General features: G+C 38.6%; 1 protein-coding gene across 8 annotated transcripts in view; it reads left to right on the top strand.

Moving 5' to 3' along the window:
- The window catches only part of LOC101163965 (3',5'-cyclic-AMP phosphodiesterase 4C), a 97,705-nt gene extending 72,771 nt beyond the window's left edge, over positions 1-24,934 (top strand). For 5 of the 8 annotated variants that reach the window (XM_023954245.2, XM_023954246.2, XM_078945853.1 and 2 more), the window contains 15 exons: positions 6,766-6,957; positions 8,347-8,388; positions 9,128-9,164; positions 9,942-10,015; positions 10,105-10,154; positions 10,347-10,459; positions 12,826-12,919; positions 16,404-16,576; positions 16,658-16,756; positions 16,982-17,146; positions 17,277-17,376; positions 18,098-18,252; positions 18,888-19,010; positions 19,175-19,357; positions 19,628-24,934. In XM_023954245.2, the coding sequence (XP_023810013.1) occupies positions 6,766-6,957; positions 8,347-8,388; positions 9,128-9,164; positions 9,942-10,015; positions 10,105-10,154; positions 10,347-10,459; positions 12,826-12,919; positions 16,404-16,576; positions 16,658-16,756; positions 16,982-17,146; positions 17,277-17,376; positions 18,098-18,252; positions 18,888-19,010; positions 19,175-19,357; positions 19,628-20,176 (2,149 nt within the window). In that variant the 3' untranslated portion in view covers positions 20,177-24,934. The remainder of the gene's footprint in view (positions 1-6,765; positions 6,958-8,346; positions 8,389-9,127; positions 9,165-9,941; positions 10,016-10,104; positions 10,155-10,346; positions 10,460-12,825; positions 12,920-16,403; positions 16,577-16,657; positions 16,757-16,981; positions 17,147-17,276; positions 17,377-18,097; positions 18,253-18,887; positions 19,011-19,174; positions 19,358-19,627) is intronic. The other 3 variants (XM_023954247.2, XM_023954248.2, XM_078945854.1) reach the window with 1 other exon arrangement.
- The last annotated feature ends 1,235 nt before the right edge of the window (positions 24,935-26,169 follow it).

Genomic DNA, 26,169 nt, shown 5'->3' with positions numbered 1-26,169 from the left:
AGATGCCTAAAATGTTACAAAAATATATATTTTTATAATCAACAGCTTGTTTAAGACTTTTAAAATAAAATCAACTTATCACAATATTCATTTTCAATTTTATACGCTTTTTCCAGTCATTATAAAAGGCTTGGAAACATAACAAATTAAATGTTTTTATTTTTAGTTTCCTCAATGGGATCATTTTCTTATTTAAATAGCTCTGAAGTCACAAAAGTTTAATTTGAGTCTATAGAATTATGCCCAAATATAAGTTTAAAGAATTGCTACTTCCGTTTATTTAAATTGATGTTTAGTTTATTGCATCAGATTTCTTTTTGGTTTGTTTAATTTATTGACATGAACCACATTAAAGGTTTTTCAATTAAGCAAGGAGTCATTGTGAAGAAGAATGTCTTATGCTAATAACTGTATTTTTTACAATTCCAAAAGAAAAAGTGACATTTTTGATTTGGAATTGTTAAAATACAGTTATTCAAAGGTAAACCAGACTTGTATGGAGTCCTATACTGTTCATAATTAAATAAATAAATATTTAATTAAATAAATAAATATGACCTCATGCAAATACACAATCAACCAAAAAATCTCATAAATATATAAAAAGATCATGAAATGGTGAAAAACCTGCACACTGATTTTAAATTAGCCACTGTATTATTCAATATATTTCATTTTGCTTTAAAAACCTGTTCATTATTTTAAAACAGAATTTTAAAATATTCATTTTTAATCATGTTGAATATTATTATAATTCTGTCTTTTTTCAGAACCTTGGATTTCAAAATCAATATTTTCCAAAGTAGCTTTGTTTTTATTTCATGTTGCTGTTTTTCACAATGGCTTATTTATTTCATGAAGAGCTTTTTCAGGAGAATGGGTCTGTCTGTCAATCAAACTAGACAAGGCGGAGACACTTTTGTGATTGGCTACTCCTTTACTCAGACATGAGCAGCAGCACACTGACTACATCGATCGAAGATGCTTCAGCAAACGTGATGGCGCAATGCACACTCCTCAACACTAGAAGGAGTATGCACCTCAACACATCCACAGTGTTACCATAAATTGGGCAGTTTTGGTTCTAAATTTGCGGATAAAAGTGGCTTTGGGCGAGTGTGCATAATTCGGGTGATTTTGTGGTCGGTTCAGCAATTTTCATCTTCTCATGAACATCTAGTAGTGGCCTAAGTTAGGCTGAGTGGCTGTTGGAGTTCCACTAAGCTTCTATGAACTGGAGTTTCCATGAATGCACCATGCCGCGTGTGGGAGGGGCTACCAGCTAATGTTTTTAGCCTGATAGCCACATGGAGCGGTTGCTTGTGCTTATCTCAGTAACATTGCATGGATGCACAATGCACATGGAGAGTGTTAAGATGTCAGAAACGTCATCGCAGGAAAGGTTCAACATTTTCCCTGAGAGGGAAAAATAAAATCAGAGGACCTGATTATAATCTTTGTCTCAATGGCGTAAGAATGAGGAGTGTTTCAACCGGGGACTTCGAGACGTGGACGACCGGAGCTCCTCTGTGGTTTGGTCCACACAAACCCTCAAACTACAAAAACAGAGTCGTTCATGTTTGCATCTTCTGCAGCAGACAAATGTTTGTCTCTATTTGATCTCTAATGTCAGCAAAGCCGCGCAGATATCGCTGAAATATATCATCTCTCGGACTGGCACACCGCTGAGCGGGTATCCAGGAATATGAGTCGATTTCCATGGATGAGCCAATGAGCGTTTAGATCCCGCCCACTATCACTGATTGACAGACAAACCTATTCTCCTGAAAAAGCTCTTCATGAAATAAATAAGCCATTGTGAAAAACAGCAACATGAAATAAAAACAAAGCTACTTTGGAAATATTGATTTTGAAATACGAGCTTCTGAAAAAAGACAGAATTATAATAATATTCCACATGATTAAAAATAAATATTTTAAAATGATGTTTTAAAATAATGAACAGGTTTTTAAAGCCAAAATGAAATATATTGAATAATATAATGGCTAATTTAAAATCTGTGTGCAGGTTTTTCACAATTTCATGATCTTTTTATATATGTATGAGAGATTTATTGGTTTATTGTGTATTTGCATGACGTCATATTTATTTATTTAATTAAATATTTATTTATTTAATTATGAACAGTATAGGACTCCATAGACTTGTAGACGACCAAGCTTCAGGTATGTAGAGAAACAGTTTGAACTTTGACGTCTTTCTATACAATTCACGTGTTTAGGTCTACGCAAAACGACCTTCCTGCTTGTTTTTCTCCCACCCCCTCTGGGCAGCTTCCTCTTTTGTGAGTGCAGTCGGGATGACATTCGCACACACTGAGCGTATGATTCTGAGCACACACACTGACAGTGAAAGGAAAGCTCTGTTTAGCAGCAATGCAGGGAAGAAGTGGCTCTTTGAGACCAAATGCACTATAGCTGTTGGTTAAAAGTAAACAAACGTTCTTTACTTCATGAACTCTGCTGATACAGACCTTTAGTTTTTTTTTTAATGTTTTTTAGTTTTTCTTTGTGGCGCCATGCTTTCCAACTCTTACGCTTTTAGGACTTGATGAGACTTGACCTGATTACAAACTTAATTAGTCAGAAATCTTGGACTTTAGTCTGAACTTCCAATCATTTCTTCTTAAGTTTCTGGTCTTTTTATGTGAAAGCTTTATCCTGAAGTTGCCCCCCTGACCCGTCCACACACACAAACATCATAAAGCGCCTCCTGTGGTGTTTCCCACTTCACCCCTTGCCTCCTTGTATAACTGGTGTGATGTTTCAGTGGCCTCAGCCAATTCCCACGCTACGAGGAAAGAAAACAGGAGGGAGCTTGTGTGGGTGTGCGTCTGCGTTTTGACCTCTGATCTGGTGTCGCTGTCATCGGCCCATCAAATAACATCTGGCCTTGATGGTTTCTTGGGCCACTCTCATACTAAGACAAAAGTTGCTTAAATTTCCCATGAACTGTCACAAATACTCATCCAGAGACAGGGAGCGGAAATGACCAACAGCTTCATGAAAATCCCTCCAAGATGTGGACATAAATGACTTTATTTTATAAATGAAATCTGTGTTTTAAAAATTAAAAATTGGAATAAAGTAACTTATGTTCACAGCAGAGATAATAAAGCAGGAAAAAGTTGTAGATAGACAGACAGACAGACAGACAGACAGACAGACAGACAGACAGACAGACAGACAGACAGACAGTTGGCAGGTAGGTAGGTTGGTGCACATATAGATCATTTTTCTTTTTTTTTTTCAAAAATGGTTCCTCCTTTTGGTGTAAACATCCTGAGAACAAACGCAGAGGCGAGGATGTGGGTGTAAAGGGATATGTTTGTGTGTACGTTTTAAAACAGTCAGAGAGAAAGGGGAGCGAGCGGGGTGATGTACGTCATTGAGAACAATGAAGGAGAGAGGCCAAGGTCATACCATTATGTATGTTTAAAGCAAAGCAGCTGCCCGCCCTCTCAGTTTGTCCGTTTCAATTACAAATAATATAAGTATTGTAGTGCTTGTTAAAAACATTACAAACTTGTTTCTGCTCTGATCACATGCAGTTCTGTTATAGTATGATATTTCATCCCAACGTGTAAAAAAAATATGTACACTTTTTGAATCACTGCAGTAAGTAATAATACTTATTATACTTCATTAAAAATGTGAATATATTTTTTTAATAACCTTTTTGAATCTTCACTGCTATTTTAAGTCTATGCCATATATTATAACACATAAGAATTTACATTTAGGTTGCTATTATTAAAAGTTATTTTTGCTTATTTTTTACATTAAACTTCCATCTGCAATTTATGCTCAACAAGTATAGAATTTCTAGATACTTTAAAAATTAGTTACTTTACTGTTATACCCTATATTTGCCACTAGTCTGCACTCTCACCCCATTAGAAGCCTTTTTGCCTTAGCCCTACTAAAACGACCTGGCTGTGTGGTCATCTATGCCACGGTAAATTGTGACTTTCAAAAGTTTTTGGGTTTTTTGAGTGTTTTTTCAAGAGTTCCAGTCACCATTCCCAAGGGTTTCCTCTCCTCTAAATGCCAGTACTTAATATGCAGTGAAATGCTGTTATACCTCAATTTATTTTCCCATTGGTTGTGCAAATGGATGTGATCACAGTTAGGAGGTTGATTGTTAAAAGATCATTTTTTTTAAACTGTTAAAACTATCATAAAATTGGACTCTTATTTTTCTTTAAATATACGCTATCAGGTGATCATTTAGGAACTCAGCTTCTCTCATTCGTAATTAGACATTTTAAAACCTTATTTGCCTGAACATGCTTTGCAGTTTATGAAACCCTCAGAAACAAGTATCTACATATTTTTTGGAAATCCAATGCTCTTCTTAGTTAAATCAATGTTTGGTCTTCAATTATAAAGTGCATATATTGACATCTGCCTTTTCGCTCTCTGTTAATAACCTTTTATGCGTGCATATACTTGTATTGGTGATGGGGTGGCTCATCTGTGCCACAGTTATGTTTCAGAGAAGATGTTTTAAGCATGAATTTATTTTCATCTATGAAATTTTTTTAAAAAAATACTCATGTTTTTGCTTACATGAAGATACTAAAGTCAAATGGGGGTTTGATGCATATTTGCATCAGTAGGCTTCAAAGGGTGAGTGAGATTTATTATAAGGTTGAACAAGTCTGTAGGAATAAGAACAAACTTAGCCCCATCAGGAGAGCCTGGACTATGCACCCTGCAGAAAGGAGATGTCCATGACATGCTGATTAAATGAGAAATTCATGAATACTGTTCAAAGTAAAAGGAGCCTACTGAAACTCAAAAATAGATTTTTTTCAATGCAAAAATGAATATTTAAAGAGGATTTCAACGTCCTCCATCAAAAGGTGGATGTGTGAGCAGTGGGGAGGGGAGGGCATCTACGTCAGCACTGTCACAAGTGGGCCGGTTCCCCCCTTTCCTGTCAGCCAGATCTATTTATAGCTCCCAACGTCACCGGGGTCCTCTGATGGAGCCGCGTCACATCCAGCTACTCTGAGCCGGGGCTGGGGGAGGGTGTGCAGTGAGGTTGAGTGAAGTGTGCTGGTGCAGGGGGTGTCACCTCTGAGGTAAAACCTGCTCTAGCAGCAACCCCCTACCCACCCCATAATTCTGCACCAATCAGGTGTCAGGAGCCGAACACATCACTGTGCCAGATCCATTCGTCCTTCTGTGCACTGGTTCTGCTTCATTCAGCATCAGTTGTATAATAGCCATCTTCCATTTATCCGGCACTATTATTGGTGGAGCCCTGGAGGGAGAGCTAAAAATAGACTGGAGAGGCAACCTCGGTGCTCTGTTTTCTATTGATATGATCTGTAAATTGGGGATAAACAGAGGAAGTCAGAATAGAAAATATGACAATAAAAAGTTTTAAAAATATATTTATATTATTGCTGAGGTAGCAATGTAGATTACAGATAAAATCTTTGTTACTTATTATGATAACATATTTAAACTAAGTATGACTAGAAGCTGTTTTTGGTTCTTTTGCACAATAAAATTAGGTGATTGAAACAACATATTTATTTACTCCGATCAATAACGGTGTGCATCCTTAACTAAGGCTCAAACTGAGCAACATGATGCAGATCATCCTAAATCTGGTCGTGTCTTTAGTCAAACCTATATTCAGCAAACTCCTCCTGACTTGTGTTAGCATCAGGATTTGTTTACGAACCACAATCTGTGTGCAAACTCATTGTTGAAAAAGAAAATGCAACTCCTGCAAATATTTTAATTCGGTGCACACAGGGTGACTTTATCTAGACTGAATGTTAATTGCTTGTTACCTATTGATGCAATTATGCATCAAACCACTGTGGCTCCAAAAGTACCTGAATTTTAGCATCTACTTGAAAGCAAAAACCTTTTTTTCATGGCTGGAATTCAATTCAGGCATCAGTAGGTTAAGAGACTAGATGCTTTTGTTGTAACATTGGATCCAGCTTTGAAAACACGAGTTGAAATGTTTATGCATTAAATGGTTCAGAGTTGGGCTACAATGTGACATGTGTTTCAGGGAAATTGCAAAAGTGGCGCTGGAGTTATGGATGCTAGCAATGCTGATGCAACACTCTCTGTGTTGACGTCAAATAGAGATAGTAAAGGGAAAGAAGTGCGTAAGTGTTTGATCACTTGTGAAAAGCCAGTAACCACTGCGGGTCACCGGTTCTGCAGTCATATAGTCCTGACTCTGGGGTTGTTTAGGGATCGAGAGTACGGAGACACTCGTGTCGTTTCTGTCAAACTTATACTTTTTTTATTTTCTTTTTCTGGCGCAGAAACAATAACTGAGAAGATGACAGATTTTTTGTCCAACAAAAAAAAAAAGAATATGCTGCCAAACAAATCCTGGCATTTATTAAATGTACTACTGATGGGTTAAAGAGGGAAGTGAAAGAAAAAAACCTTCACTATGCCCAATTTAAATGTTCTTATTCTGCTGCCTTAACAGATGATTTTCATGGCAGCTTAAAAACATTTCTTGTCTGTTTTAGATTTGTTTTGTAAAATACTAATTTAACTTTGTTAGGAAAGCCCTAAAATATTTGTGGAACTTTACTTTTGTTTGTATGTATGTGTGTATATGTATATGTATGTTGTGTAAATAAATAAATAAAAAAAGGAGCAAAAATTGAAAAATCCTAAAGTAATTTATATTTTAATAAGAGAAATGACTAGAAAGTTGAGTGTTTTAAGCTGTGGTCTCTTTTTCTGCAGCTTTGATGTGGAGAATGGCCTGTCGGTGGGACGCAGTCCACTGGACTCTCAGACTAGCCCGGGCTCTGGTCTGGTTCTTCAGGGAAACTTCCCCCACAGTCAGCGCCGCGAGTCTTTCCTTTACCGCTCTGACTCAGACTTCGACCTGTCGCCCAAAGCCATGTCCCGCAACTCTTCCACAGCCAGCGACCTGTGAGTATTACAGCCCACTGTGTGTGTCAGAGCACAGCAACCAACCCACCTTCACTGTTGGTTACACTGAAGCACTGAAGAGTTTACATTTGTGGGACAAATGTTGTTTTTTTCTTCAGTAATGACAAAAATGAAAGGGATGTTGTTCCTTCTAAGAATTCCATTCAAGTCTCTGATATCAACTTATTGTCAACTTATAAGGCATTAATGTGTGCAACATCACTCCTTTTAAAAGGTAATTTGGAGTGATGCTGCATTTTAAAGCATTATTTGTCAAGCTTGAAATTCAAAGAATCTGTTTTTTGTTAAATACATGGATTTAAAATGTTGTTGTTTTTTTTTAATATAGGTGTACCATAGTGACCTTTACATACAGCCTCACATTAGCTGTTCTGTTAACAGAGGTTCTAGAGCGGGGGTCTGCCACCCGAGGGCCACATGTGGCTCTTTTTTTCCTTCATTGTGGCTCTCTGGTTAAAAAAAAAAATGTTATTAATTTTGAAAAATAAAATATTTTTAGAACTAAAAGGCGAATTAAGCGAAACATGGTGGTCAGATAAGTTAAACTTTAGTCAACTTATTTACAATCAGTTGAAGCTCAGTACAAATTACTCCCTGTGGCTCTTGACTACGGTGACTGTGATGCTTTAACAAATCCCTCTAGTGGTATTTTAATTTAATTTAATTGACCAAATACCTACTTCAACAATATTTGAGTGCTGTATATCACAAAAAAATAAAATTGAGGTCAGTAAGAACAACCAGAATTTATACACAATGAACGCTGGATTAAAAAGAGGATTTTTTATTTTTGAAAAGATTTTAAGTCTGCCATAAGATCCATAAAATAAAGGCTCTGATTTAATGTAGTTTGTCAGGTTTAGGAAAATTTTGACTCAGATACACCAACAATGGCGAAAGAATTGTGAATTAAAAAAATAAATAAATGTAGACAATACAAATCAATACCTACTGCTACATTCATTGCACTGAAATGAAGTTATGTGGCACAAGGTGTCTTTTATTTTGAAAGGAAGTCACGTAACTCTCTGTCAAAGTTATGAACTAGTTCATATGTAGAAAATAAGGCTATTTTCTTCTCATGTTTTATTTGTGGCAAGGTTTAGCCTAATAGCTCTTTAAGTTCTGAATGTTGCAGACCCCTGTTCAAGACAACCGTTAATTCTCTTTAATCAAAAACAACTTAAATTCATTCCAAGGTCCTGACATACTTTTGTTGTTGCTGTTTGTTGCTTTATAGGGACTCTGGCAGCACAGTGGAAGGCTGTTTTTTCCTTTTCATTTTTTTTACATGGTGCAGCCTGCTTGGTCTCTTTGTTAATAAATTCGGCATCAAAAACCAATAGCTGTTGCTCCTTTCTTTTGAAGGGAGGAGGGATTGAAGAATTGGGAAGTCAGTTGGCTACCTCGGTGAGACAACATGCAAAGATTGATGTGATTGTTTTTTTTTTCTATCTTTCCCACCTCCCACACCCTTCTTCTAACATGCCACCTTGTTCTGATCCCACCTGGAGAGTATCACCTGAAAGTCCAACTTTCAAAGGTTCCAGCAAGCATTTGATAGGATGAGCTACTATTCTCCAATTTAAAAACAATCACTAAAGCAGAAAATATTCACTCAAAACTTGACCTTTCCCTTGATGGCAGCCAAGAATCACTCCAGACCCCATATTGATCCTAAATTTTCAGATGATGAAATTAATAAAGAGCCTCAGACTGCATCACAATGTTTGCTGGATGTTAGACTGAGTTCTTTTTGCTGGCAGCATGATTTTTCCCTGAAGCTGGAAGGTGTCTGAGCTGAATGATGTGACACTAAAGTCTCCAGAGTATAATTAATGCGGCTCACATATGTACTTCTACATGTAAAAATATGTATTTTATTTATCACAGAAGCAAAACTGTGATCCTTTTCACCACATCTTTCCCAATCTCTCAATAAAAAGCCTGAACGCTTTTGCCTTTGGAGTGAACCTATAGGTTGAAGTGTGCTGTTTTTGTTCCTCCCACACATGGTCTCATCCAGTTGCAGCTTTTCCCCCAATAACCCAGTTTGTTGTCATGACTTCTTTTTGAAGCCTTCTGCATTTTCTTACTGTTATCTGCCCTCTAACCTAACTTTTTCAATCTTTTTTATTTTTCCTTTCAGGCATGGAGAAGACATGATAGTAACTCCGTTTGCACAAGTCAGTCCCACTTGAACACAACACATTTTCCAACAGAGAAAAGCAAATAATATAAGCAAAATCATGCTTTAATAGATTTTTTGTTTATTCATAGCCTTATAAATTCCAAAAGGCAAAATAAGGTCTTCCTTCAACATTGATGGAAAGTGCTGATTTGTAGTGGCGAGTCCTTTCAGACGGCATTCGCGGCTCCTCGATGAATTTTACTCATCCATTTGAGAAATAAAAGACGGCTCAATTTTCACAGAATACACCCACATATATTTTCTTTGTACTTCACATCTTGTTCTGAGTCTGTCTACAAATGCTTGGTCATTTGCTCATTAGCACAGTCTGTGCCCATAAAAAATTTCCAAACAAATTCTGAGCATTTTTTCCTAAATTTACATAACCATACCATGAAAATAGTTTTTTTTTTGTATTACTGTTGAGCTTTTTTATCCTATTCCTATTTCAAAATCTACATTCCAAATGTTTAAAATTTGATTATAATTGAAATTGACATATTAGAAAAAATGTCCTTTTTTATGGATGAACAACACAATCCCATTGCTAACTTTTTATTTTGTTTTATTTAATATGTTTAACACGTTTTTTAAAACAAACAATGTAATTTTAAACATAAAAGAACAAAATAAACTTATCTGACAGTAAAGAAAAAACAAGTAAAACATTTTAAAAAAACACTTTTTATATTTCATTTTCATGTCCTGTTACTCATTCAGGCGCGCCTGACTTTTGCCTTTTCATAAAACTTCCTCTTCCCCCCATCTCCAGGTTCTTGCCAGCTTACGAACAGTGAGAAGTAACTTTGCTGTTCTGACACATCTCCAAGATCGCTTGGGAAACAAGTAAGAACTAGACAGCAGACTGAATGACTAATCGCTTATTGTCTTTGTTTCATTAAAAAAAAAAAAAACAATCTGCATTTGTGTTCCAGATGGCCACCAGGCAGCACCCAGCCACCCATATGTAAACCATGTCTCGCAGGTGAGTGGTAGCAACTCAAAATAAAGCCTGTTCGGCACAGAAACACAAACACTGATTTCAACAGATTAAGTTGATGTGCAGTTTTGACCACAGAATCAAATTCTTTAGTCAATAATAGTTGGTAACAGGATATCAGACGGGGATCACTTTACCTCCTCCGGACTTGCAGCGTGTGCTTGTGTGACCTTTCAGAGGAGCCCTATCAGAAGCTAGCGATGGAGACGCTGGAGGAGCTGGACTGGTGTCTGGATCAGCTTGAGACGCTGCAGACGAGACACTCAGTGAGCGATATGGCGTCCAATAAGGTAAACAAACAGCAGAGTCAGCCTTGAACTCACTTTAGGAACTTAAAGTCTCTCTAACGGCACATCAGCTCCTGAGGTTCTGTATTTATTTGACGTGCTTTAGGAAACTAAGCGTTGCACAGTGAAAGAGGTCTCTATGACAATCAAACTTCCTATGTGAGAGGGAAGACGGTGAGCAGTGTCAGCAGAGACAGCAGTGATGGCTGGTTCCTCCCTCAGCTGAAACAGTTAAACAGCATCACTCTCCTTGGCTCCTCCATCCCATAATCAGCCAATCAGATTCCTCGCATCCCTCTAGACCTTGAAGCTATACAAGTGTGATTGGTCAGTTAGGGGAGGGGTTGTGTTGCTGGAGAGGCGGGCTGAAGGCCAGTAGGGAGGAGGAGGGAGGGGGGGGGGGTCTTTGCAGCCTCTCCCTTCTTCCTTTTTTATGTTTCTTACTGACACTGTGTAACATTAGCTGGACAAGAGACTGCAGTCCCAAAGCGTTCTCTCGTGATGTTACAGCACTTCTTCATCCTTCACCTCCCCACCCCTGGACCCCCCCACACACATCCTCCCCCTTCATCTCCAAGACTCCTGGTACCGTGGGAACTTTCCTTTTCTTATGGACCTCTCTTGACATTCAGACAGTCCCTGCTGCTCACTGGGCAGGAGTTTGAAGACAGTTTGCAGCAGATCAATAAGTGAACATTTTGGGATTTCAGCTGATCTAGCACCAGCATGTGTGGGCTGACATGCTTCAGCTGGCTTTCTGGGTTCCTCTCTGCTGGAGACTCAGACAGGTGAGTGATGGGGGGGTGTTGCTGGCTTTCCTTGTTTACAGCATCTCTATTGATTGGCAGTGCAGGCTTTGCAGGGGGCTGAGTGAGCCCATCTGTTAGAGCTGGATCTACAAACAAACTGAGCCGTACTACGTTGTGTGCTACAGTTAGGTTGGAATAAACAAAAGATAAATAAATAGGAAACATCACACAGCAGTTTGTGTTGACAGACTCGGGGACAGTGAAATTCAGTGACAGCCGAAACAAACCAGAGCGTGAACAGAGCCATGTTTTGGTTGTAGTGGTGCATGATGTTTGGATGGACCCACATGTGTGTCACATAGTAGTCGTGTAACAACTGCAGCATTACTCTCTCACAGATATGCCTCCTCCTCCCCTCTCAGCCCCCACGTGCTGAGGCTGTTACATAAGCCGAGTGGAAACTACCACTGTGGATAAAATCCTCACAGAATCCGAGTGGGTTTGCGTTCCTGAACTTTTAGACGCACAGTTTGTTTTATCCAAGTTTTAATGCCTTTTGAATGGAACCAGCTTTATCTGGTGGTATAGATTTTCCAGGTGGTGTTCTTGTTGAAGGTGAAACTGTAGACTGTCATCTGCTCTGACAGAAATAAATGTGAGCCTGAGCCAGTGAGTGCTGCAGTGCTCCAGGTCCTCATGCTGTTGTTTAATGCCTCACAGACTGGGACTCTTTCAGATGTAAACAATGAATGCACTTAATCGGTTATTTCAGGATTTTTTTTAAATACATTTGTAAAGTATTTTTAATCACTTTGTATTACCATATTGCTATTTTAGCTCGTGTTTGACACTGCAGTGTAGTCCTGACACCATGAGTTGCCTCCTCATAGCAAGAAGCGTGTTTTTGATGTACTTTTTCATACAAGTTTCCTATTTTTGTTCGTCTACAACCTGAAACTAATAGTCGTATTGCATCAAAGTCTAACTCTTCAATTGTTTTTACATTCATATTGATGTATGCATATGCAGACTTGAGAAGTTACTCCTCAAGCTATGAACACACCGGGCATGTGACCCGCATTCAACTGTGTGTTCTTGAATGCGCCCATAAGTTTCTCAATGGACAACCAAGGAGGGGCTTCCTCTTCTTTTTCTTTTTCTACTGTTTAGTAGTGCATGTCTGCCACCTACAGATGAGGGAGGCTTGGTGTGAAATGGCGAAACGGTGCAAATCCTGCGAATCTTGTTCCAGGCTTTTTCTTTCACAGCTCTATTATGATATATGAAAGACTTGGTGTCAAAGAATTCTGGCCGAGCACAAACGGCAATTATTAATTTTTTCTCCACGATTAATTTTCAAACAGTTGGCACTTCAGTAAAAAAAAGGGGTGCTCTTTATTTAACCCTCACTTGCGCTTCCATCCATCTATGAGTTTTTTTTTTCATCTGCTGCATTTGCACGCTCATTTTACTGTTAGTTTCATAAATATACGGTGCATCTTTAGTAACTTGTGGGCTCTTTTTTGAAGCAGCTGCTCAGAAATGCAACCTTGTCCTTTCTGCTGGAACTACAGACTCCTTGAACTGACAGCTTCTTCTTGTTTTCTTGTGCGGCTACAGTTTAAGAGGATGCTGAACCGCGAGCTGACGCAACTGTCAGAGACGAGCCGCTCAGGGAATCAGGTGTCAGAGTTCATCGCCAACACCTTCCTCGGTGAGTTTAACACTTTGTCTAAAAGGAAAGGTTCGCCTAAAGTAATACATGCACACTTCAAGCTGTTAAAACTTAGTTTTGTGTAACAAAACCCATGAGAATAAATGCTTCCGATATTTTTATTGTGCCAAAACCGGTTACTGAAATAGGCTGGACAGGGGCGAGGTGCCTCACAGTGAGAAGGTTTTGTTCAAATCTCAGCATGTTTCCATCATGCATGTGTGGGTTTTCTCTGGGTACTCCGGCTTACTCGCACAGTCCAAAAACTTGCTTCAATAATTTGGTATCTGTGAGCTGCCCCTACATGTGGTTGAGTGTGAGTGTATGAGTGTGTAGCCCTGCAACAGACGGGAGACCTATTCATGGTGTTCCTCGCCTTTACCCACAGTAGCTGGGCTGGCTTAAGAGTCATGTGACGCCGAAAGGGATTCAATCTATTCTGGAGATGGATGGATAGAGGGTTACTTATATGCTGATCACACATTTTATAGATTTAAACGTGTAAAAGTGTCTTTTTTTTTGCCATTTATACCAATTCTAACAAGCGTTAGGATGCTTGACAGAATGAACTGTTTGGTTCTTGAAGAAACTGATTTGCATACCTGCAGTACTTGTGCTTGTTGTTGTTTGTGCTGTCAGCTGTGTAATTTTTTTTCTTCTATCCTGACCCAAATTGTGACTACCGGTACCTTCATGCATCAAGCAAGAGAAGTGCAGAATATGAGTTTCATCTGATGGTTAAAAAAAAAAAAACTTTAATTTTTTTGGTTTTCCTATTAAGGCTAAAGCAAAAGGCAGAAAGTATAAAAAGAAAATGAAAGTTCCGCTCCGATCATCTTTTGATCTACTGTAAAATGTTGCCAGTCGTCTTTGAATTAGGATTATGACGTTTTAGCCCAAATCAGAAATGCTTCTTTAAGCCATATTTTCTCACACACATCTGTGTATATATGTATGAATGTATATACATACATACGTATGTATATATATATACGTATGTATATACATATATATATATATATATATATATACATACATACGTACGTACGTACGTACGTACGTACGTACGTACGTATGTATGTATGTATGTATGTATGTATGTATGTATGTATGTATGTATGTATGTATGTATGTATGTATGTATGTATGTATGTATGTATGTATGTATGTATGTATGTATGTATGTATGTATGTATGTATGTATGTATGTATGTATGTATGTATGTATGTATGTATGTATTTATATGCATACATGTGTGTGTATGTATGTATATATATGTACATACATACATACATACATAAATATGTCTTCCATCATTGTGGGTCTTTAAAAAAAACTTAGTAACATCAAAACTAGGAGAGAAAAAACATAAAACCCTGTTCTTATTCAATGAGCGAGATGTTTTGAGGAGAGAGGGAGGCTTTGAGGAGGAAACAGTTTAGGAGAGGATTTTTTTAAAGGGATCAATTCTTTTTTAATAACTAAAAAAATAAGAAGAAAGGATTGAGCAGAGGATTGACAGTGAAAAAGACAAATGGAGAAGGTGAGGATTTGTCCTCTAAAATCGAAGGAGGTGCGGCAACAGACAGCATTCCCGGACACATTGTGTGGCGTTGTCGTAGCAACAGGGTGCAATATTATTCGACGGCGTGTTGCATCAATAGCGGGCTAAGTCTTCGGCAGCCCCTCTGGCAGGATGGTCCAGCCAAACAAAGATGGAGCTGTCAGTGGAGGGCTGTTTTGAGATGACTGCCTCAAGCCTGGTTGCGTTTGGAAATGAACACCATGGCTCTGGGTGTGAGGAAGAGGAGGCACTGTGAGAGAGGTGAGAGAGGCTAGACAGAGCCTCGTGTGGAGCTGCCATCCAGGTCGCTGTGCATTTTTACAGTGCTCGCATGAAGGCTGAGATGTGGATGTGAAGCTGCTGAAAATCATGGCTGGAGGGTGTTAGAGGGACGGGAAGTGAAGCAGTCTGTTTGGGAAGACAATGGGATCGTTTTTCTCCTAATATGTAGTGAAATGCTGGAGTCATTTTAACACGTCTGCTATAACAGCTCTTGGGTGTTGACAAATTATGCTGAGCTCTCATTTTATTGTTGAAAACTGTGTTTTGCCTTTGTCCCTCGTGGGTAAAAATATATCCTTGTTTTATTTTTTAACCATCCAGATATATCAAAATTTTAAATACATAGACAGAGGGATTAAAATGATCTTACCCATGCATGTTTTTTACTGCTGGATGGACAACTCCCACAGGACAACAGAAAAAAGCTGCTAACTTCCACAATGAAAAGTTTCAAGTTTTGTCTATCTTTGGGGGGGCAAAATCGTTGCAGCCTTCATTGTTGAGTTAATAATTAAGGGACATTTTTACCTAATTTAGAGAAAATTCGTCTCTTTCTTAAGTTTCTATGGCAGGGTTCTGCAACCTGAGACTCCAAACATGCGGCTCTTTCATTTCTCCATGGTGGCTCTTTGGCTTTGAAGAAAATGTGGACAATTTGAATAAAAAATAGGTTTTGGTTAATCTGTTCTCAGTGAATTGTTTTGTCAAATGTCAAATAGCTGAACAAAAATTATGGTAGCAAGGAGTTTTTCTTCTGTGAGAGTAGAGTAAGTAAGTATTAAGATTATCTGTTTAAAAATGTTTATTCAATTTTTAACATAATTTCAACACAATTACAAACAACTCCCCTCCCCCTGCTGTCCAAAATTCCTCAAAATGTAGCTGCATTATAATAATAGATTATGTCTACAAAATTATTACAGTATCTTATTGCAGTTACATGTACAGAAATAAAAAGTTGGATTCTACAGCAATGTAGTCGTTTTTATAATCAATAGCAGAAGATGAAACTGGACAAAGAAGCACCAAAATCATAATGACAGAAAACACCATGTTTGACTTGGTTCTCTTGCATATTTTATTCACATAAATCTGCTGCAGCAGAAGGACCTTATTGAACACAGGGTGTATTTTATTTTGAAAGAAACTTGTAACTACTGGTGTCAAAAGCAAAAAGTTAAACCATTATAAAACCATTATAATTCAACTGTAGAAAATATTTATAAAGTGTATTTAAGAAATGAATGGATTAAAAGCCACAAAAACATGAAAAAAGTGTTTTTTCTAAATGTTAAAATGGGACTTTGCGGTTCCCGTTGGGTTTTTGTCAATAAGTATAAAAGTATAAAAGACCTGGACCCAGTGGTTGTGTTAGTTTTTTACTTCAGCTTGTAAATTTAGTAATTTTTTGACACTTTCACTAAAAAATAAGAATGAAAAACCTGAAAGTCTAAATGCATGACATTTGATGAAAGTACTTAAAAATCATTCCATTTGGGAGAAGCTAGCTCTGCCTCTCTATGAAAAACAACTAGCAGAGGCTCCGACTGACCTGAACAGGAGGAAGCAGGCGTACAAAAAGATGAACAGATGGACTGATGGCCTCAATTTGACATATCTTTGTGTTTGTTTTCCAGAGAAGCAACATGACGTGGAGATTCTGTCTCCACCTCTTAAAGAGAAGGAGAAGAAGAAGAGGCCGATGTCACAGATCAGCGGCGTGAAAAAGGCAACGCAAAGCCCGAGTTTACCACCTGCAAGCATCTCTCGCTTCGGAGTCAACACACCACATGAGAGCCTGCTGGCCAAAGTAGGAATGCACATGTATGTGCACTGAAAGAATCACATAAAAAGCACTGTTGTCTCACTTGTAGTGTTGATATTTTCCCAGGAAATTGAGGATATTGATCGGTGGGGAATGGACATTTTTAAGATTGCAGAATATTCAGGAAACCGCCCTCTGACAGTGATCATGTACTCCATCTTCCAGGTAAGAGGGTCCATCCCTCTTCTACTACCTAATCAGTCTAAAAAGATGTATTATTTAAAAGGTTTGCTTTGTAATAATCTTAAAAGTAACCTAATAGTTTTAGGCATCACTTTCTTATTTGTTCTGTGGTTTTCTTATTTTTCAATCCATTTCTTCTACACATTTCACTTGTATGTTATAATTTTTTTATTCATGCGTTTTGTTTTGACTTCTCATTTCTTGTAGGAGCGAGATCTTCTGAAAACCTTTAAGATTCAAGCTGACACCTTTATCACCTTCATGATGACATTAGAGGACCATTACCATGCAGACGTAGCCTATCACAACAACATCCATGCAGCTGACGTGGTGCAGTCCACCCATGTCCTCTTGTCCACACCTGCTTTGGAGGTGAGCTGAGTAACAAAATCTCATTAAGTGCAGATTGTGAACTTGAGACAAACCATTTCCAGGTAGGTGTCATTTAACATCTGCTTTTTTATCTTGAATGACCCTGATTGCTCATCTTTCTTCATCCTAGGCTGTGTTCACAGACTTGGAGATCATGGCTGCTCTGTTTGCCAGCGCCATTCATGATGTCGACCATCCAGGAGTCACAAACCAGTTCCTCATCAACACCAGTATGTTCCCCTGGGTTTCTGCTCTCAGCATACAGAAGACTCTCCTTTAGTGGAGTTTCTTTTCACATACAAAGAAAGTGTGTTGTTTTAGGAGTTACCTACTAATCAGTTTGGACTAAACCTCTGGTTATCCAGTTTTTAACTAACTTACTACTGTTTTTTTGAAAGTTTATGCACTAACCTTTGATGGCAGAATGATTGTTGTCCTTGTTTGCACTCTATCTCTCTCTCAGGGACTACAGTCCAAAATTAGCTTAATAGATAATCTCTATCAAATTTACAGAAATATTTATTAGTTGGTTGTTTACTATCCTTTCTTAAATAAAGATTTTGCCTAATATAAGTATTAATTTTGTACAGAAGCTATTTCAATTTTTGCTCAGTTTTGAAGTTCCCTTTAGGTCTCTACTTTTTTATTTAATTTCAGTGCAGAAAGTGCTAGAAACAAGCATCAAAAACTACTTTTCAATAAAATAGCTGCAAAAGATAAATAATGTATTTATAAATAATACTGGCAACAAGATCTTTCTATAGTAGTTTGAATATTGAACCTCTGTTTTTGTACATGTTTTTATGGAATCTGTACATGTTGGCTAATTCCATTGTTAATCCAGTTTTAGTTTTAGTTTAATCATTGTCTCCAGAATTAATCAGATTATCTGGGACTTTTGCTCAAATCAGCTTAGTTGTATTTTACACAACTTCCTGTTTGTTCCTGCAGGTTCTGAGTTGGCGCTGATGTACAACGACGCATCAGTGCTGGAGAACCACCACCTTGCTGTGGGCTTCAAACTTCTGCAGGAAGAAAACTGTGACATTTTTGAGAACCTCAGCAAGAAGCAGAAAGACTCCCTCCGCAAGATGGTCATAGATATGGTGAGTGCATAAACATGCTGACTTTGTAATCTTTAACATGATCTGTAGAATTGAACAGATGCAAAATGAAGCCCGATGTGGCACGGCCATGTTCACTGGAGTTTACCCCGCCCACCTCTTTAGTTCCAAAAACTGGCAATTTTATTCAAATTGTTGTGAATCAGGAGCAGACACAAAAATGCAGTTGAAAAAAGTGTAGCCGTGACGTACGAGTTACTACGGCAAGCCACGGGCTCCATTCTGGTGCATCTACTTGTAAACAACTAGATCCATGTACGTCTTTGTTTTCCTTGTCTGAGCTGGCATCTGGCTCAAAACTGTTCAGCTGGATAGCTCTAATATATAATTATAATATACCATTTTCGTTGCACGGGTAATGTTAGGTTTGGGTGCAAGGTGTAAACAGAAGGATGATGGGAAGGGAGCGGGCTTACACCGCACCAATGGTCCGACCCACAAATGAGATTCAAATTTCTAATGACCGCCCTGCAAAAACAATAACTTATATTTTGATGCTGTCTCAAAAAAATGGCATAATCTTAATCAAAAGACCACTGGGAATGCTTTAAAAATTGATTCAAAAAGTTTAAATGTGTTTGTTTTAAATCATTTCTTGTACTAATTGCCCTCTGTAGGTGCTGGCCACAGATATGTCCAAACACATAAACTTCTTGGCAGACATGAAAACAATGGTGGAGACGAAGAAGGTGACAAATTTGGGAGTGCTGCTGCTAGACAACTACTCTGACCGCATCCAGGTTTGAGATAATATTGATACTGATACTTTAATTGTGTTTGTGGTTATTAAAAGGATTGCTAACTATCTAATCTAAGTCTGTGTTTGTAATCAATGTTTTCTTGAAAGAGGTGTAATGTTGTCAGTCTGTCATTGAAGGCAAAGTTTGGGATGTTGTTTCTGCAGGTTCTACAGAACATGGTCCATTGTGCTGACTTAAGCAACCCAACCAAACCTCTGGAGCTTTACCGTAAGTGGACAGACCGCATCATGGTGGAGTTGTTCACGCAGGGAGACAGAGAACGGGAGAAAGGCATGGAGATTAGTCCCATGTGTGATAAACAGAATGCCTCCATAGAGAAGACTCAGGTAAATTCTCCTGTCATGCATTTAAAAAAAACATTGATTTTCTATTTATGTGTCATAAAATTTTGCATTTTATTTCTCAAAGATTGCATTTCATAATTTCGTAGAATTCTGATCCATGTGCTTCATATTTTTGTTGAAAGACTTGAAGAACCTAGTTGTAATATTTTAAATGAATGTTCACGTTTTAAATGTTTGGTTTCACTGTTCTTTAATTTTTTTTCCATTGTTGAAGTAAAGTTATTTTGCCCCTTTTTTAATTTTTGGAACTAGGTGGGGTTCATTGACTATGTTGTGCACCCGCTGTGGGAAACCTGGGCAGACCTAGTTCACCCTGACGCCCAGGAGATCCTGGATACTCTTGAGGACAATCGGGAGTGGTATCAGAGCATGATCCCACGCAGCCCTTCACCCACGAGCCCAGAAGAGCACCACAATGAGGGGAGGCCATCCGATGGAGCTGTCGGGACAGGAGGCCTTGCTCATTTAGGAGGTGGAGGAGACAAGTTCCAGTTTGAACTCACGCTTGAGGAAGAGGAGGAAGAAGTGGACTCTGACCTGGAAAGCCCCATAGAGGAGGAGTCACAGACATCGAGGGACAGACATCTAGACTCTTCCTCCCCCTCTCTTTCTCCAGACCCCCGTAACAGCAGGTACCGCCCCCCATCGCCTCACCCCTCTAGGACTCTGAATCAGACTTCGATGTCAGTGCGGAGCCTCAACTCCCACAGGATGCTGGCCTCCCCGGGGCGGGAAGCTGTTCAGGACAGAGAGCCAAGCCAGGACGGTGACAGAGTGACCTGCCTGCACATGGGCACGTAATAATCAGCACAAGCTGCCCTGCCACAGAGACACGAGTGCTGGGCATAGGGAGGTGTGAGCAGGGCAAGCCTTTACCAATAAAGTCTGTAAGATTACCACAGTCCCTTTACACTGGAGAAACCTCTCTGGAAAAAACACAGGAACGTTCTTCCTCTGTCTTTTCTTTTTTTTTTTTTTCAGCAAGATGAGTTATTTTAGTCTCCGTCTGAGTGCCTGATTCGGCCTATTAGTCCAGTCCTGGCTTGGAGTAGCTTCAGTCTGAGGATTTCCAGACAACAACCGCTCATTTAACTGGGAAGAGGAGTGGAGCCGAGGCTTCCACACAAAGAAAGGATAACGAAGTTAAAGGAAATGTCTTCCTTCAAAATAACTGTGACATTCAAATGTGCAGCGAATTTGGATCGCGGTGGTGTGACAGGGTCCTGGAAACTATTTTGCACCATAGATTTACCTTGGGATACAATTTTAATAAGTTCTGGTTGGGATAAATGAGTATGATTTCTGTGTTTGAGAATGAATCGTGAGACAAATCACCTAACCAAATCCGAGATTTAGATAAGCAAGAAGAAAATTGATGGACCTCAAACCTCAGGGTATGAAGAGAAACCTAATTCTAATGTAGCAAAGATGTACGGGGTACTGCTGATCTTACCTTGAACTGTCCTTCCTAATAGGCTCCAAACCAGAGACCAATGCGGTTTTGCTGAACAAAAGGGTCTCTTCATACACGTGAAACCCTTTAACAGAGAATTAGACAACTGTAGTTGACTGAATCCCTAAACCAGCTTGTAGCATCACAGAAACAGCATTCTGTACCCCTCTCTCAGCTAACTGAAGAAACAATAGACACCACCTGTATGATTAGTTTTAGCTTTAATTTATTTTTTACCTAAGATGATTGTAAAAAAAATTGTGTTTCAAGTTTAACTTTTCATACTGTTCCTTGTTGTGCGTTTGCAGGTGTTGTGTGCATTTCTGTGCTTCGAAAAAAAGCATTTTTTGATTCAGGGTGCCTCCGGTTCGCAGTAGCACTTTACCGTCTCTGCCGTTCTGCTCTTCTTTCTAGTCACAAAGGGCTCGACGCACAACAGGCCAACTGATCACAAAAAAAATAGTTCAGGATATTCTATAGCAGGCACCAGGAAGCAGGGCAGGAAACAGTGAAAAGCCTCAGCAAAGGGTATGATTGACCAGCATGAGGCCCTCTAGTGGTAAAAGTTGGAAATACAATACCCGAAGTTTTGCAAGAGATAAATCTGCTATTATGAGGTTTCAAACTCACTCAGATGTTTCAAAAGTGTATTTTTTTGATGGCACAAAGATATGTGATACGTTTTGATGATCTCTATGGCAAAATCTAACTACAGCAAAAGTCTGTAGCTTCAATATTGGTTCTCCTGTAAATCAGTGTGCCTTCTAATGTGGCTCCGTGTGAGAACAGCCCTTTGAAATGCTGATCTGGTTCAACTTTGCTTTAAGTAAGGGATCATGAGAGCTCAACAAGAGTCCAACCGGATCTGTTTAAAGCACATGCCAAACTTTTAACTCAATTAGGAACATTCCTGAAGGAGAAAAAAAATGAATGCAGCCACAGATTTGAAGACACTCATCAAAGTTTCATTAGAATGTTCCTCGAATTGACTATCTAATTGCTCTATGATAAGTAAAATAGAGGTCTGTTGTTGTGCCCTGCTGACAGGTTCTGCTGTAGAGCTCAGTTTTGGAAACAAAAGTGTAAAACTAAGGTTACAGGTCATCCTTAATATGTGGAGTTTAATTTTTGGATGAAAATATACCAGAGGTGTTGGCACACACACACACACACACCTGCCAGCCTACATTACTGGACATTTTTACACTAAAGATTTTAAACCGATGATTGTGTCATTAATTTTACAGTGTTAGTTTTTACCAAATGAGACACGTTAACAGTATTTTAAAGCCGACATTTTCTTAGATTTTGTGCCGTTTAGGTTCTTTAGCCCTTTCTGCTATTCGAATAGCTGAGACTTGAAAATTTGTGTGTCATGATTGTATGTACTCAGTCCAGAGTTGCATTTGTTCCCATCTCTGAGTAGAAATTCAATGAAGAACAGTGGTGGACAAAATTGTTGGTACCCCTCAGTTAAAGAAAGAAAGTCCACAATGCTCACTGAAATGACTTGAAACATTCAAAAGTAACAATAAATTCAAATTTATTGAAAATTAAATAATCAAAATCAGCCATTACTTTTGAGTTGTGGAATTATGTAAAAAATCAAACTAATGAAATCGGGCTAGACAAAATTTATGGTACCTCCATAAAAGACTGAGAACTGATTGCCCAGGGGGTCATGATGAACACAGGTATGTCCTTCAATTGACATCCTAGCTGTTTTCAAACCCATAATCAAAAGAGCCCAGAACAACCTCCAAAGACATTAAAGGTGAACTCCTTTCAAGGTACATCAGTGTCAGATCGCACCATTCGTCGTTATTTGAGCCAGAGTGGACTTCATGTGAAAAGACCAAGGAGGACACCACTGTTGAAAGGAAATCATAAAAAAGCCAGACTGGAAATTTTAAAAATGCATGTTGACAAGCCACAAAGCTTCTGGGAAAATGTCCTTTGGACAGATGAGACAAAACTGGAGCTTTTTGGTAAGGCACATCAGCTCTGTGTTCGTAGACTCAAAAATGAAGCATACAACGAAAAGAACAATGTCCCTACTGTGAAACATGGAGGAGGCTCAGTTCTGTTTTGGGGCTGCTTTGCTGCATCTGGAACAGGGTGTCTTGAAAGTTGTGCAAGGTAAAATGAAATCTCCAGATTATCAAGGCATTCTAGATAGAAATGTGCTGCCTAGTGTCAGAAAGCTTGGTCTCAGTCGCAGGTCATGGGTCTTCCAACAGGACAACGATCCAAACACACAGCCAAAAACCCCCAAGAATGGCTCAGAGAAAAGCGTTGGACTATTCTGAAGTGGCCTTCTATGAGCCCAGATCTGAATCCCATTGAACATCTGTGGAAGGAGCTGAAACATGCCATTTGGAGAAGACACCCGTCAAACCTGAGACAACTGGAGCTGTTTGCTCATGAGGAGTGGGCCAAAATACCTGTGGACAGGTGCAGAAGGCTCATTGACAAATACAGAAACCGTTTCATTGCAGTGATTGCCTCAAAAGGTTGTGCAACAAAATATTAAGTTATGGGTACCATCATTTTTGTCCAGCCATATTTCATTAGTTTGTTATTTTTAAATAATTCTGTTAATCAACAACTCAAAAGTAATGGCTGATATTTTTTAATCTTCAATAAATTTTAATTTATTGTTACTTTTGAACGTTTCAAGTCATTTCAGTGAGCATTGTGGACTTTCTTTAACCGAAGGGTACCAACAATGTTGTCCACCCCTGTAAGTAAGCACTACAGAAGATACAATGCACTTCCTGGTTAGGCAGAAGTAGAGAAACACTAGTCCAGCAGTATTTCATTAACTCAGCTAGAGAGCTTTATTGATCAGCCTTACTGTACAGGTGATAGGAGAGGCTGTGCCTTGTGTTGAGGGACCATTTGCTCCACCAGAGATGCTGATCCTCAGACTGTTTGACTCCATTTTCCTCTGATAAAACCTCTGGGGTTTAGATTCCAATAAATTTTTTAGCTTTTTTAAAAAATGTTTTTAGGTTGTAAATCTCAGCCAGTTAAAGGAAATAAATCAAAGACCTTTCATTCCATATTCTGGTCAAGTTTGTCATTTCATGCCATAAAAGGAGCTGTCAGGTGCATCCGTCAGCATTATCACCGAAAAACATCTTCATTCGACGGAGCTTTACACTTTGTCTCACTGTGAAATGTTTTCTGGGTGCTGTAACTTTTCCACTAAGCTTCCACTTGTGATTGACGCCACAGACTAAGAAACATTACCTGGCAAAAATAGGCTTTTATTTTGATGGATTAAGATTGCATTTGAGTTTTAAAAGAGGAAAGGAAATATTTAAAAAAAAGAAAACAGCAGAAATTTTCCACTAGACCTTAATTCCGATTGGAGTCGGACAAACAACTTACTTTAGTTTTTAACCCTTGTGCTATCCTATGGGGTCAAGATGACCATTGACGTGTTCTCCCTACCATGACAAAGGTGGATAAAGGTGCAGAGGATTTCATGTAATCCATGGAAACCAGTGAAGATCACAAATCATTGAAGAAAAGAAGTTCAGCGCACTGTCTAGTGGGTCTAGATGACCTCACTCCCAATGTCAAAGTGCCTAGGATAGCACAAGGGTTAAGAGAAGTGGGACTTCAATTAGCTGGGAAATTTTCAAACATCATTTTCATACTGAAGTTCTTCTGCTAGATGGGAGAATTGAATAACAGTCTGAGGAAATTTGCCAGCATTTGGAATTCAGCATCATGGTCCATCACAGGGACAAAACAGTGCCACATAGTGTTCAATATGACAACAAGCAGGAGAATCCCCGTTTTTGCTTTGTCGTGTCAATACTGCCTTTATTACTGTTCATGCTGTGTTGTGCAAATGTATAAAAAGATATTTATTCTTCAAATGTGTCCGTCCAGACAAAGTACTGTAACATAGGACATTGATTTTATGTTCTGAAGCCTAAAAATCAAGTACTTTACAAGTATGTATACAAGTATGTCACTCCAATGTTTTTTGTCTAAAAAAAAAGTATATTTTTGTTTCACATTTTAAGCCAAAAGTCTCTGGAGTTCAGGGTGTTTTAAAGGGGAATTGCCAATAAATCACATAATGGAAATTGTATGTGTTTTTATTTATTTTTAACCTTTGACTTTATGAAGGACTTAAAAAGAACAACCTTGTAATCTTAAAATGTCCAACTTTGTCCCAAATTCTTTGGAGGGTTTGTATTTTTTTTTTAAAGTAAAATCAAAAGCCAAATCTGTGTGTTGAGGTTTTTATCCCCCCCCCCAGATATGTAACCCTTGTGCTATCTTAGATGACCCCACCCTTACTTTGACGTGTTCTTCCTACCAAGACAAAGGTGGATAAAGGTGGAAAGATTTCATGTCCTTGTGGATTTTTACAAACCAGATGAAAACCAGTAAAGATCAAAAATCATTGGGAAAAAAAAAGATTCAGAGCACTGTCTAGTGGGTCTAAATGACCCAACTCCCAACATTAAAGTGCCTAGGATAACACAAGGGTTAAAAAAATGCATTTTAATTTTGTGCATCAACTATTAAAAAGTGGCACCATTCATGTCACTTTGTAGAAATGCATGCATACCTCATGGAATATATTACAGAAGTTAAATGTCTAGTTTTTTTAAACATTTTAAAAGACAATTTCTTGACTACACTGATCAGAAACACATCTCCTGCTGAATGTGCATACAACTGACTGTCCCCACATTACCACCACATATACACTTGTTTGACCTCAGCCCAGTAGAGTGGGGGACAGCGTTAAAGTTGAACTTGAGTCCAATAGTGTCCTGCTGGTCCAGATCTGGGAGGAGATGCTTCAGGGTCTCGTCTTGCATGCGTTGTCAATTGTGTTTACAAGCACACGGGACCAGATATGTTACTGCAAAAACTGAATCTCAGGAAAGTAAAAAAGCCTTCATTTAAAAAAAGAATCTCAGTAAGAGTTTTTCAATAGCAAAATGTTAGTTTGAGAAAACCCATCTTGGTGTCTACAATTTTCTTCTTAACCCTTGTGCTATCCTAGGCACTTTAACATTGGGAGTTGGGTCATCTAGACCCACTAGACAGTGCGCTGAACCTTTTTTCTTCAATAATTTGTGATGTTCACTGGTGTCCATGGATTACATGAAATCTTTCCACCTTTATCCACCTTTGTCTTGGTAGGGAGAACACGTCACTGTAAGGGTGGGATCATCTAAGATGGCACAAGGGTTTCACAGGAATTCTTGGCAAGACCTTTAGATTTTATTTTAAAGTGTACACTGGATCAAAAAAGGTTTTAAAAATAAAAAATCATCTTTTTTCTTAACTGTTACTTTAGGTT

The sequence above is a fragment of the Oryzias latipes genome, chromosome 4 (assembly GCF_053564925.1).
Source record: "Oryzias latipes strain Hd-rR chromosome 4, Olatipes_Hd-rR_3.1".
Classification (NCBI taxonomy): domain Eukaryota; kingdom Metazoa; phylum Chordata; class Actinopteri; order Beloniformes; family Adrianichthyidae; genus Oryzias; species Oryzias latipes.
This window is presented reverse-complemented; position numbering and strand designations above follow the sequence as displayed.